The sequence below is a fragment of the Arvicola amphibius genome, chromosome 11 (assembly GCF_903992535.2).
Source record: "Arvicola amphibius chromosome 11, mArvAmp1.2, whole genome shotgun sequence".
Taxonomy (NCBI): domain Eukaryota; kingdom Metazoa; phylum Chordata; class Mammalia; order Rodentia; family Cricetidae; genus Arvicola; species Arvicola amphibius.
In genome coordinates, this window is record NC_052057.2 from 111,667,541 (window position 1) to 111,681,909 (window position 14,369).

At 38.9% G+C, this 14,369-nt stretch overlaps 1 protein-coding gene across 3 annotated transcripts in view; it reads right to left on the minus strand.

The window, feature by feature from the left end:
* Window positions 1-3,033: 3,033 nt before the first annotated feature.
* Window positions 3,034-14,369, minus strand: part of Tcea1 (transcription elongation factor A1) — a 29,946-nt gene continuing 18,610 nt past the window's right edge. For all 3 annotated transcript variants that reach the window (XM_038347668.2, XM_038347669.2, XM_038347670.2), the window contains exons 5-10: window positions 13,046-13,191; window positions 12,001-12,057; window positions 10,744-10,898; window positions 8,152-8,298; window positions 5,829-5,900; window positions 3,034-4,408 (exon numbers count right to left, since the gene is read on the minus strand). In XM_038347668.2, coding sequence (XP_038203596.1) covers window positions 4,400-4,408; window positions 5,829-5,900; window positions 8,152-8,298; window positions 10,744-10,898; window positions 12,001-12,057; window positions 13,046-13,191 — 586 coding nt within the window. In that variant the 3' untranslated portion in view covers window positions 3,034-4,399. The remainder of the gene's footprint in view (window positions 4,409-5,828; window positions 5,901-8,151; window positions 8,299-10,743; window positions 10,899-12,000; window positions 12,058-13,045; window positions 13,192-14,369) is intronic.

A 14,369-nucleotide genomic window follows, 5' to 3' on the forward strand; every position in this document is an offset into this window, starting at 1 on the left:
TTGGATGAGTTTATGTGTACTATGTGCATGCAGGTATCTGTGGAGGCAAGGTGACAGATCCCCTAGATAGTATAGTTATATAGGCAGTGTGAGCCACCACCCAGTGTGGGTGTGCAAGGAATCAAATTTGGGCCCTCTGGGAGGGAAGCGAGTGCTCTTAACCACTGAGTCATCTCTTCAGTGCCACCTCCTCATGTTTTATTAAACTCAAACACACAACTATTTTATTTTTTTAAAATTACTTGTGACAGAAATCTATGTGGACTCACTTTTTAAAGAAGGAAGTCTGTAGAAGCTCTGGTATCCACATGCCTGTCCTGGGTCTAGGCATCCTCAACTGCCCTTTGCTTCATCACAGAAGGTTGCATTGTTTTGGCAAAAGGAAAAAGCAAAGAGCTCCTGATAAGGCTCATGTTGGCTTAGTCATCAGTGTTTTTCAGCATCCTCAATATAGTGTGGCATGGGATAGGACACAGTGAATGAGACCCACGAGGGTCACTGACTTTTAAAACTAATCAGAAAAGTGTATAGGAACCAGTGCAAATCAAACAAAAGCTAGAGCCTTGCCATTCCAACTGCAGAGTTCTCAATGGTGTGTTTACTTTTCCAAATGCCAACTAAGTTTCACAATGTGTCATTACACAAATAATTTTCAAGCAAAGTAGGTTCAAGTATCCAGTTAAGGAAAATACACAGGCTAATTTTGTCAGAGTATCTCAGGATGTGCTTCTGTCTTTGAGGTCACTAAAACAGGGCACTCATTCAAGGCAATTTCCTGTGCTTTCATTTTCTGTCCTCTACTTGGATGTAAGAGTACAGAAGTTGATTTGGAAAACCCCCCAAACTTGGAAATTGATACTGCTGCATCACTCTGTAGAATTAAAACACCAAAAAGGGGGGGGGGGGTTTACCTGCTCCCATACTCAAGCTCATTTTGTCTTTCAAAATTGGGTGTCTAAAAGATTTCTCAATCTGTAGTTCTCGGATCCCTAATCTGTAGAACCCTTTCAAAAGCTACTCTGATTTCTATGCACTGCCACTACTATGACTAATAAAATCATTTCAGGAACCCCTTACTTTGTGATCAGGAATTCTCCTAGTTGCAAAGTCACAGAAAACAAATCTGCCCCAGGACCTTCTGAGCCCAACCTTACATAGCTATAGCTACTGGTCACTGTAGACAGTCATGGTCTTGAGATGTCCTGCAACACTCTTCTTTTTTTTTTTTTTTTTGGTTTTTCGAGACAGGGTTTCTCTGTAGCTTTGGAGCCTGTCCTGGAACTAGCTCTTGTAGACCAGGCTGGCCTTGAACTCACAGAGATCCACCTGCCTCTGCCTCCCGAGTGCTGGGATTAAAGGCATGCGCCACCGCCGCCCGGCCTGCAACACTCTTCTTAACACACACCAATTACTCTCCCGTTACCATCTAGGAACTAACTGCTAGCTCTCTGTAAAGTGGGTTAGCACCTGGCTTATTTCTCGGTACGTAGTGTTCACCTCTTAGTCCCCTTACCACTGATTAGCCCATCATATTTCCTGGTAGGACATCCCTTTATTTTTTTATTTTATTATTTTAGACTTATTTATTTATTATGTACACAGTGTTCAGCCTCCATGTATGCCTGCAGGCCAGAAGAGGGCATCAGATCTCATTACAGATGGTTGAGAGCCACCATGTGGTTGCTGGGATTGAACTCAGGATCTCTGGAAGAGCAGTCAGTGCTCTTAACCTCTGAGCCATCTCTCCAGCCCCGTCCCTTTATTTTTTTAAAATATTTATTATAAATAATACATTCTGTGTGTATGCCTGCAGGCCAGAAGAGGGCACCAGAACCCATTATAGATGGTTGTGAGCCACCATGTGGTTGCTGGGAATTGAACTCAGGACCTTTGGAAGAGCAGGCAATGCTCTTAACCTCTGAGCCATCTCTCCAGCCCCCCGTCCCTTTATTTTTAACCATTTTTGGAAACAGGGTTTCATCTAGCCCAGATTAGCTTTGGATTCCTTATGTAACCAAGGATGAACTCCTGACCCTCTGCCTCTACCTCCTAAAGGCTAGGACTAAAAGCATGCATCTCAATTCCTCTAAAATGACTAATTTCCTTTGGCTAAATGAGGGTAAAAAGCAGGGAATATTTATTGATTAAAATGTCTCAAATGAAGCCAGGCATAGTGGCATACAGCTTTAATCCCAGCACCTGGGAGGCAGAGGCAGGTGGATCTCCATGAACTTGAGGCCAAGCAGGACTACATGAGTTCTAGGACAGCAAGGGCTACAGAGACTCTGTCTCGAAGGAAACAACAAAAACTAAACACTTCTCAAATGACCTTTTCATTATAGTTTTTATTTTGAAATGAAATCCTCAAATCACACTTCTTGAGTTTTCCTCTTTTATTCCCCGCATCTCTCCCTCTCTGAAGCAGGGTCTCTCTACTTAGCTCAGGGTGGCCTGGAACTTGCTGTGTAGACCAGACTGTTCACTGCTGGGGATGAAGGTATGAGCCACCACACCTGGTGGTTTCATTTGTAAATTATATACAGATTTGGATGTTTGAGTTTATGTAAGTATTTCAGAATTTTTGTTATGGCCTAGCACAATTCATAAATCAATGTTCAACAGCACTCTGAGGGGCAAGAATGTCAAGGCTGTTACTTTCTCTCCGCATGATGGTTATGGCTCTTCATTATTTGCAAATGTATTTGCCCAAGTCACTTTTCCTGTGTTCACTTCAGTTACTCTGTCTAGGAAATAACTGTAAAATAAGACCCCTCAGAATGCATCCAAAACTGAGATGAATACTGCCGTACCACTTTGCAAAATTAAAGCCCCATGTGAATGAGCTCATGAGCCTGAGGACCACTGCTCTCGCCGTCACCAGGGCTCAGGCAATGAACAGAAAACGACAGCTCTGACCACTGTTCAATACCCGAGTATGGCCAGGCTTAAGTAGAACAGAACCTAAGAGTATTGTTAATAGTTGGGGGAGGAAAGTTTCAACATCTAAATAAAAATGACAAAATATAATACCTGTTTAACAACAAAAAAGTTTATTGATTTACAAATTTTAAAATGGATCACTTAAAATTAAGTGGGACTATTTTAACCTTATTTTAAAACAAATTCTTTTAAAATGTACTTTATTTTTAAAGTGACAGAAATTACCCATGGACCAATCCTTTTTAACATGGACATTTGTTTTCTATGTTATGTCGAACAGTCTGCAAAGCAGAGCAAACACAAAGCTTGTGTAGTGGTCTTTGCACAGATGTATGGCCAGATGCGGAAGCATGTAAATTGTAAGCTTTACAACAGTGGCCTTTACTATATGCAACGGAACATCTGTATCAAGAAAACTGTGAAAACCACGGCTTATTACCAGCAAAACAAGCGGGACACATTTAAACAAAGGTAAAACTTAATTGTGAAATATGCATTGTAAAACTACTTGCTACAGCCAACATTTCAGTTGGCTTATCATCATCATGTAAAAAAAAGCACAAAAGATTCACACTAAAACATTCTTTTTTCCTTTTTTTGCAACCTCCATGTGCAAAGAGCACAGCTTAATGACTTACACAGGTCTTAGGCTTAACCCTTGGTCAGTAATTTCCAAGTGCAAGTCCAGCCATGCTGCCTCCAGGAACTCTACTAAGATGCTGACATTTCCTTCCCAGCATGTCTTCTATGGGGGAAAATTCACCAAAAGTATGCCTGGGAGGGGCTTTGTGAAAACCCTAGGGGCTCTGTGAAACTAATAGAGTGCAAAGTCAAATAAAACCAAACTGATTGAAAAATCAAGTCGATTTCCAAAGAAAACCCTATTAAACATGGTAATATACATGTATAAGAAATACAAAAAAGATCACTGCAGTTAGTCACAGATGCAAGAGATCAGGGATCCAAGGCTTTGTGGGCATGGTAATTAAGAGCAAATTCATAAGCTAGTTCAAATAGTGTGCACAATTTGATAAGCTGGTCAAGGGCTACTGGAATACATATCATATTTGGTACTCTAACATTTATATTACTTCTTTGCTCCTCCTTTAATATTTTAGGTACATACCAATGAGAAAAGCAATTTTGTCTTTATGCATTAATGGAGAACAACACAATTTTTGTGTGTTCTAACTAAAAAAGTTAATATTTAATAAAATGTAACATCAACTTATAAAAATAAAAAAAAAAACGCAACACATTATCTAGTTCTCCTATGGTCTCCTAGCTGATCTGAAACCACAGATGGCTTTAAGAAAGAATGTTAGGTAAAAACAAAGACTGACCCATGAGACGGTGCTGCTTACAAATATCAGGGAAACGGGTTGCCTGGCCTAATTTTAAAGCTAATTACAAAATCCATTTTTCATAATGGTCCAGATACCTTGCTGATTCTTCCAACTCAACAGAACTGCAAAAAACAAAAGAAATACTTTGTAAGATTTAAAAAATACAGACAATGACATATATATCTCGATTTTACACACCCTATGACAGAGGCTCCTGTGGAAAGACTTTATACATAAGTCACTCATTCTGACCCTCCAGCACAGAATTACAAGGACCATGTAACTAAAGAACAAACATGTAAAGTTTTGTTTTAGTAGTTTTTAAAGGTACTTCTCTTCATGTTTCTAGGTTCAATAACTAACAATTCTTATCAGCTTTCTAAATTAAACTGAACTTTCTTAAATTCCTTAGGTACCATATGGCACAACCTGTTTGGCGAACTGCTTGTAGTAAAACAAACTGTACTGTTTGCTCATCGCAGAGATGAAAGTGTCCAGCATGTGTAACAGCTCTAAGAGGACTATCTAGACATTCCAAGTTTCTTCGTCAGGATTGGAAGAGAAGCAATGACAGAGGTGAGATCAGGTATTATTTATGCCGACTACATGAGGAAACACTGGATCAGTGAGGGTGAGAGACAAGAGATTTCCAATCACTGTGTGACTCCAAAGACTGATTCTACCACGAGCATCGCCCAACCCCACACCACTAACAGCCTCATCATTATTAACAATACAAATGCCTTTGGAGCTGATATGCAATTCTAGTTTTATATTTTGTTTTTGGTGCTCAAAAAAAAAAAAAAATCCCTCAAAAATTAGCTTTCCACCAGTCTGTACAGGAACAGGCCTTTCATCAGCAGTCAGGAGAGATGCAGAGCCTAGTCCTTGCTTAACTACTGGTAGATCCTGAGGGGAGGAGCAATGGACAGTTGCTCCAAAGGACAGTAAAAAACCCGCAGTCACACAGACGGTCCTGGTTAAACTCAGTTGGTCACAAAACAAAACATGAATGTGAGAAAGGGACTGACTGGGAAGGGAAGAGATGAGAGGCTGACAGTGAGAATAGCCAGAAGACATTATATACATGTGTGATGTCAGCAAAGAACATATACAATAAACATTAGAACAGAAAAACTCTTAAACACATGTAATTAAAAAAAAACTTGCGTGTATGAGACAAATTCACAGAGACAATAAATATGAAGGCTTACTGAAAAGCTACCAAACCAGAACCAATCCCACTAGAATTCCTAAAATAAACCCCAATATCATATAGAAGTCTATAACATTTTCCAAAATCAAATTTATTAAAATAAGGAATAAACATACACTGCCTTTCTGGAAGAACAAGAGTGGAAATAATTCAATAACTACAGTATCTATGGGAACGTGTGATGGTTATTTAATATTCTTTCCTACCATTCTTGCATTAAAAACATATGTGTTACTAAGATCAAACTCCAGGAGGGTACATATTACTATCTTAGTTGGTTTATGAAGAGACAGTAAGTTATGAAATACAACCCAGGGGTGCCCTACCTTCCACCGATTTCCACATTCGTTACATAGGACAAATGTTGTCATTGGTTCATCAGCACTACGAGTCTGCACCTGCAGCAAAATTGAATAAAAAATACTTTTGAATTACCACTAAAAATAACCCAACCTATGTAAGAATATTTTACATAAAGACATAAAGTATCTCCAGTGATATCACCCTAAGAAGTGTAAGAGCTTACACTATTGGCAAAGGAACACAATTTCAAACTTTTGTTTTTCTAAAGCCTTCTGTTCGTCTTTCATGTGTAATTTATCCAGTTAAGTAGAAAACTTCTCTGAAAGTCACTCTTTAAATTATGCATTTTGCAAATGGTTAATAAAGACAAAACCAATAATTAACACGTTAATGACCTACACATTAGTAAAGATGTTAATAAAATCCAAAGCATTTCTTTCTTCTTTTTTTTTCCTTGGCTTTCAAGATGGGGTTTCTCTGTGTAGCTCTGACCTCTGGCCATCCTGGAACTCCCTCTTATAGACCAGGCTGGCCTTGAACTTACAGAGATCCGCCTGTCTCTGCCTCTGAGTGCAGGGATTAAAGGCAGGCCTCACCACCACCGGGCCCGAAAGCATTTCTTTATGACACACATAACTGACACAACCTCTCTAAAAGTGATATTAAATACCCATATCTCTGCCAGGGAATGTGGCATTCTTATCTACTTTGATACATAATTAGAAATACAAGATCTCTGTATAAGGATATTGAAGAATGTCACTTAATAACAGCACATATGTTGGAAGTGAACACAGAAGATTAAATGCATCTAATGGAATACTGTTCACTGATTAAGATATTTACAAAAAAGCTGGGCATAGTACAAAACCCCAACAAAATGAAGTGACCATCTCAAAGACTTGTTCACTCAAGTACATGGCAGTATCACAATGGTCAGTGGCTACCCAGCTTAATGGGAATGGAATTTCACATTTGCAAGCAGAAAAGCAAAACTGGAAAATGTTGAGACCATGTCTTAAAAGAAGTGTTCAAAATAGAACACTCAGGAAGATCTGGGCTGAGGACATAGCTCAGCCATGAAAAGTGCTTGCCAATCACAAACAAAGCCCCAGGCTCAAAACCTAACCACAAGTTTCTGGTAAATCATCAACATGATTTTAACTAAAAGCCCACAAAAATAAACAGACATTCTAAGGGCTGAAGAGATGACTGACACCTCTTCTAATCTCCAAGGACACCAAGATGCATGTAGTGCATGACAACATGCAGGCAAAACACTCCATACATAAAACATAAATAAATCTAAAAGGAGGAAGAACAAACATTCTAAAACTAGTATTACAAGGTCTCAGGATAAAAATAATAGTCCTAGCTGGGCGGAGGTGGTGCACACCTGTAATTGCAATACTGGAGACAGAGACAGACGGATCTCTGCAACCAACCAAATAAATAAAAATCCAAACTCAGAGTTCTTGACTAATTTTCTGGAATCTAATGTGTTTTACACCCTGTATCTAACCATATCCTGATATCTACCTTGATATTTTGCCAAATAACTTTAAAATGTCCAGCCAAATTCGAAATCTCCCAGCCCTCGGAATTCCCCTAGTCTTGCAGTTTTTTTAAAAAGCTATTGTAAAGCCCACTGTCTCCACCACTGCTAATTTTCTCAAACCTTGCTTTAGGGACATAGCAGAGTTTAAAGTTATCTTAATTTGACTAAAAGAATTGTGCTCTTGCTTGGTAGGATCAACACCTATATCTACGACCTGAAACATGACCTTCAAGGGGAAATTTCTAAGGTTAGAAGATTACAAATATACACAACAATAAAAGTGAAGAAAAAAATCTTATTTGGCAAACAAAAATGAAGATAGTGTTATTTTTATATAGACATATAGCAACAGAAATTTCTTAACAGTTCTTTATGTTACTCAAAACCAAAAGGTCAATCCTGTCATATATGAATGCAATAGTCATCATGTTACAAACAGGAATAGGCACCTATTTGTACACAGGCCATGTGAGCATGTGAGAGAGGAGAACTTCCCTTCACTAGATGGTCCTGCTTGCTATGACACAGTAACCAGCAACTGCTTATGAGCTGTCCATTGTAGTACATCTGGGGTTCTATAGAACTGATACAGTTTTTATAGTAAACATTTTCATTAGCACACAAATATATCAACTTATCTTTAATTAGTTGGAATCTACCGAGAAAGTACTTTTTCACCAAAGAGGTTACATCTTTTCTTGAACAATATCAGGTTCTTTAATTATCTTTACTCTGAAACAGGAGTGAACCAGTCTTATGTGATCATGAGAGTACAGCCAACCACACACCTGTGTATAAGTGCAGTTCTTCTTCTTACACTTGCCACACGTGAACAAGTCAGTCTGGGTCCCACCAGTCTTGGCCATCTGATGTTCTCTGATGGCTTCTTTCGTCAGGTTTTTCCTCATCTCTTTGAGCTCATCACTAGCCATTTCCTATGACAGAAATGGCAATATCAATGAGTTACAGATACATTTGACAGCTATCCTATACCCCGAATGCTTTCATGTTCACACAGCTTAACAATAATCAGTAATAAAAGTAAAACCAGGGCTGGAGACATGGTTCAGAGGTTAAGAGCACTGGTAGCACTTACAGAGGCCCTGAGTTCAATTTCCAGCAACCAAATGGTAGCTCACAGCTCTGGTGCCCTCTTCTGGTGGGCAGGTGATATATATATAAAAAAAATAAAAGTAGAAATCGGCTGACACAATTTTAAGTTTAAAACTAGTATTTTTCCCCTCAGAGGATTTAAAATAATTTTCTTTCAAAATCTCTTTAAAGACTCAGATATTTATGTTAAAATTAGGTACATACACTGGTTATAAACTAACAAAGTAAACCTATAGCAATCACACCTCTGGTGTTCACAAGATACTCATGCCATCCTCAGAGAAACCAGGGACATTGTACACAGAATATGCCAGGGTTACTCTTTTTTTTTAATGCCAGAAAGCACAGAGACTATCATGTTTGGGTCAAATGGGCACAAAAGTTAACATGAAGGTGAGTCTGGTGGCCCAAAATAAAATGACTTCTTCAGTCACTCAAATAATTACTGTAAGGAAAACCCCCAGCAGTTAGATAAGCGGCTCCAAGTCCCTTGACAGTACTTAGTAGAGGGCATGCACACACAGAAGCAACAGCAGCTACCATTCTGATAACGGTTTAACTAAACAAAGAATTTTAAGTTTATCTTTTCTTATTAAGCCAACTGGATAACTAAGCTTGAATTTATATTCGAAACTGCTTCTATGAAAGAATCCTAGCTATAAATGACATCTTAGAAACTGCTCTCTTGCAGTGGTTACCCTACTCAAATAACATGCTCATCAGTGGGTGAAAGATTAGTGGAGTACTTTACAGTGGGAAAACTCACTGATATTACCCAAAGTCACAAAAAAAAAAAAAAAAAAAAAAACCCCAAGAGGAAATGCATGCCAAGAGGAAAGCACCAAGACACTATGTTCCCTCTGACAGAATGTCCATCACTTAAGAAAAGGGAAGCTTAAGTATAATCAAACTATATGGAAAATCAAGGGGAGAGAAAAATAAAGAAATATGATCTAATGCAATATTCACAGAAATGTATGTGTGGAAAGAGCTAGTTCTTCAACACAGAAGCACCACAGAGGAAAAAGGAAGAGGGGAGGGGATGTGAGGGACAAAAGAGACCGCTTTAAGCTAGACCTGATGACATATGTGGCACTTGGAGAGGCAGAGACTGGCAAATCTCCGTGAATTCGAGTCCAGCCTGGTCTGTAGAGTGAGTTCTAGGACAGCCAGGGCTACACAAAGAAACCCTGTCTGGAAACACCCCCACAAAAGAAACTGCTTTAGCAAAAAAGCAAAAAAAAAAAAAAAAAAAAAAAATCCAAGGTAATGTGTAGACTTCAGCTCCTGGCAGGCACACGTAGAGCATAATCAGAGAGACGTGAATATGAGTAAGTTTCATACCATGGCAAGGCCATGTGTTTAGCTGGATGTGGTAATAATAATGTAGCTACATACAGAAAAGTATTTAAATAGATATTTAAAAAATATGCACACACAGACATGTATACATGTATGGGTTGAAAGGATAAACACCAGGGATTTGCTTGACATAAATTCAAAAGCAAAGATTAGGAAAAAAAGGATGATTTTTAAAAAAAAGGATGAAAAGCTGGGTAGTGGTGCTGCACGTCTTTAATCCCAGCACTCAGGAAGCAGAAGCAGGGAGATCTCTGTGTTCCAGGCTAGCCTGGTCTATAAACTGAGTTCCAGGAAGCCACAGCTATGCAAGGAAACCCTGTCTTGAAAAAAAAACCAAAACAAACAAACAAAAGGTAAAAAATACTCAATGGCAGGTGGAGGTAGAACTCAGGTGATGGATATATGGAATCTGACTACACTTTGTTCTCTGTTTTGTGGACATTTTAGAATTTTTTTAGTTTGTTTTGTTTGGTCTGAAACAGTGTTTCTCCATGTAGCCCTGGCTATCCTGGAACTCTCTTTGAAGACCAGGCTGGCCTTGAACTCATAGAGATCCTCACGCCTCTGATGTCCAAGTGTTGGAATTAAAGGCTTGCTCCACCACCTCCCCGATAGTATTAGATATTTTAGTATGATTTTAAAACAAAATTTCTTAAAGATAGCAAATTGTATTAGCTAGTTAAAAAGTCAGGATTACTGCTGGATGATTAATAAAGCCAGCAGACTGTAGATGACAGGTTGCAGAGATTTAATGCATCACAAAAGAACATCTGAACAGCTCAAGACAGAAGGAAGAACCCGACAGTGGAAATGGAGCAAGTGATCTTGAGGTTTCTAATATACACGTTCATCACAGTGGTTTCCGAAGCAGTTTCACACAAGCACTTCCATATAGACTTGCTCACCTCTGCTGTCATCCTAGCAAACAGGTCAGGAGGAATATTCCCACACAGCACATTTTTCCTTAAATTTGGATTTTTTGCATCTTTAAGATTTGATATCCTACTTCGTACTCTGTTTTTGTATTTCATGTCTGTATTCCTTATTTCTTGATATATAGGTACTTGGCCATTAAGGAAAAAAGATTGTTATAAAGATAACATTTTTTTTGTTCTGCCAAATTCGAAATTCTTAAATTTTTTAAACAATTCACGAAAACGTTTTCCAATTTAGAAAAATAATACTTTCAGATTCCTTCTTCTGTAATTGGTCAATAGTACTCATCTTTACAACTGCTGACTCAGTGATGCTTTTTAAAAATGTTTAATGCCAGAAGCAAGCATCAATATGATTTCAAGGAGGTACTCTGACATAACCCAAGTTATCAGATATATGAAAGAGTCTGAATCCCACTAAGGACCTCAAAATCTATGAGCACGGGCATAACTCCCTCGGAGGTCTTATGAGAGGAGAGCACCTGAGGCCACACTAGAGACTCATCTCATCTAGCAGCTCGGTGAGAAGATGCTACAACAGGCTCTTCTCCACAGAAGGCCAGGTCAAAGCAGAGATCAAGGCCCAGAGGGGCTCATATTTTACAAAGGGCAGTCCTCAAAAACAACATAAACAGTGTAAGGTGGGAACCTTACACTGCCACATAGGCACTCCCCTTGCAGCCTTTTCTATGGTGCCAGGCATGAACACATGTTCTGACAGAAGGAACAGGGACTATGTAGTCTGAGGCCCTCCCACTGAGTGGGCCTCACATTTTCCCTGCCATTTTACACAACTAAAATTCAGATGCTAGGGCTGGAGAGATGGCTCAGAGGTTAAGAGCACTGCCTGCTCTTCCAGAGGTCCTGAGTTCAATTCCCAGCAACCACATAGTGGCTCACAACCATCTATAATGAGATCTGGTGCCCTATTCTGGTCTGGTGGCATACATGCAGACAGAACACTGTATACATAATAAATAAATAAATCTTTAAAAAAAATAAAATAAAATTCAGATGCTACACTTCCAATATTACAAAGGCTGAAAAATTTACCATTAATGATATGCTGTTTAGTTTTGAATGAGAGAAAAACAAATGAAATAAACAGGAATGCCCTTCTCCTTCCTAAAAAAAGTACAGAATTAACCTCTGACTTATGTAGAAGGATAGGGACAATTAACCTCACAGATTACTATACACAGCTATGGATGTGAACATAAAGGATATCTTCTTCAATCTGGGATCCCAGTTCTTCCTCATCAGCTCCAATAGCAATGTAGTCATCTAGAAACAGAAATGAAAAACTCATCAAAACACTCCTATTTCTTCAGTCCCATTTGCCTCATCCACAGAATCTCTGAGTTTGTTAGGACCTGGTATCTTTCAGCCCACTACTCCTTTCCTCTGGAGTTGATCTAAGGCCTGTGCCACAGTACTCTTGTACTGATGACTTCTTTTCATATACTAGGCAACTCCTCATTTCACAACACGATAAATTCTGGGTGTTCCAACAGAGAACAGAGAAAGAACGGTTATTAAGAAGAAATGCCTTATCTCCCATGACATAGACTTCAACACAGAGAAGCTTCTCATTTCATCTGTCACTCATATACATAGACATACTCAGAAGACTATCACAGACGCTCAAAGAAGGGAAAGAATAAAGAGAACTGCAAGATAGAAAAAGGGGAAAAGAGAGGCAGTAAGGAAATTCAAGTAGAAAGGGTCAAGTAAGCAGCAAAACTGGTCACCCTAGCTATGCATAGTTCAGCATAACTGAAAAGAAAAAGGGTTAATTTATTTAAAATGTCAAACGTTCTGCCTACCAAACTTACTTTCTTAACTTAAACATTTTAGGGATACCACTTGGTGTTTCACGATAGCATGAAACCTGAAAATCGTTGGCATATGAAGTCTAAGGATTAGTATTTCTTGGTATTCCCCACGGAAATGTAAACTGTAAATTGCTTTTCTAACTATAATAAGTATAAGAATGAATTACTAATATAAAAGTTAAATACTCTATGCCATACTAATTTTAACAATTCATCTTGTTACCGCTCAACCTAAGGTCAAATCTGAGATTTACATAGGAAAAGCTTAAATTAGCATGAACCAAGAAAAGTATCACCACTCTAGAAGGCTGTGCTTGTTGGTGGTACCAGTGTCCTCCTTCCTACTGCCCTCTAAGAACTGCTATCAGCAGGAAGACACAAGTAAACACCAGCACGAAGGTGGAGAGGGTGTGGGGTGCAAACAACACTACACTTACCTCCTGTCCGGAGAGCTGCAGCAAGCATCTCCCTACACTTTAACCGTACAGAATCAGAAGTGCTTGGTGCCCGAGGAAAAGATGAAACGTAAGTGTCTCGAGCGTTTGTCTCATCCCTTCTGCTGCTTACATTGCCACTGGAACTACTAAAAGACACATACATGGGTACACAGACCAGAAAACAATTAGGAAAACCTTCTGAATAGCATTGTCATTATGCTGTAAAAATAAATACTTGGGGTCTAAATGAGATAGCATTTCAGTCACCATTATGTAACAGAAATGTCACCTACATATAGACTAAACGTTTTTAAAAAATTGACTCCAATAGATAAATCTCATGCCTTAAAAAAACAAAAACTGGGCAGTGGTGGCACATGCCCTTAGTCCTAGCACTTGGGAGGGAGAGGCAGGTGGATCTCCAGGTTTGAGACCAGTATGGTCTAAATAGTGAGTTCCGGGACAGCCAGGGCTACAAAGAGAAAGCCTGTTCCAAAACAACTAAATTAAAAACAAAAACAAGCCGGGCGGTGGTGGCGCACGCCTTTAATCCCAGCACTCGGGAGGCAGGGGCAGGTGGATCTTTGTGAGTTTGAGGCCAGCCTGGTCTACAAAAGCTAGTTCCAGGACAGGCTCCAAAGCTACAGAGAAATCCTATCTCGAAAACCCAAAACCAAAACCAAACCAAACCAAACCAAAACAAAACAACAACAACAAAAAAAAAAAACCAAACCAAAAAAACCAAACCAAAAAAACAAAACAAAAACAAATATTCTGACTTTATTTTCCTTTAAACATTAACAGCAACGATTTTTTTTTTCTTTTTAAGACAGAGACTCACTGCATAGTCCTGGTTAATCTGGAACTATCTATGTAGATCAGGCTGGCCTTAATGAGAGAGGTCTTCCTGCCTCTACCTCTTGAGTGCTAGGACTAAAGTGAGTACCCATTACAGCCAGCCCTATACCTTTTTTTAACAGGAAAAAGTATACATCAAAGTTCAGCACAGTACAGAATAATCAAGGATCTTGGCTTTTGGAAAGGGATAAAGGAATGAGGCCAGAAAAGAGCGCAGAGTGCAGTTAAACTAGAAAGAGGAAAAAACTGTTTCAAAACCTACATACTAGACAGACAAAAGGGTTCTAAATCAAGACTGTAAAAAGATTTCTTTCTAGAAATAGTGGATTAATCTGAATAGTCTGATAATTTTCTAGTCAACTCCAAAACTTCAATTACATCTGACTAACTTCTTCTACTGGACATTCACCCAAACCAGTTCTTTTCAAAATGCTTCTGTGTAATCTCAATTAAATGCTATCACAAG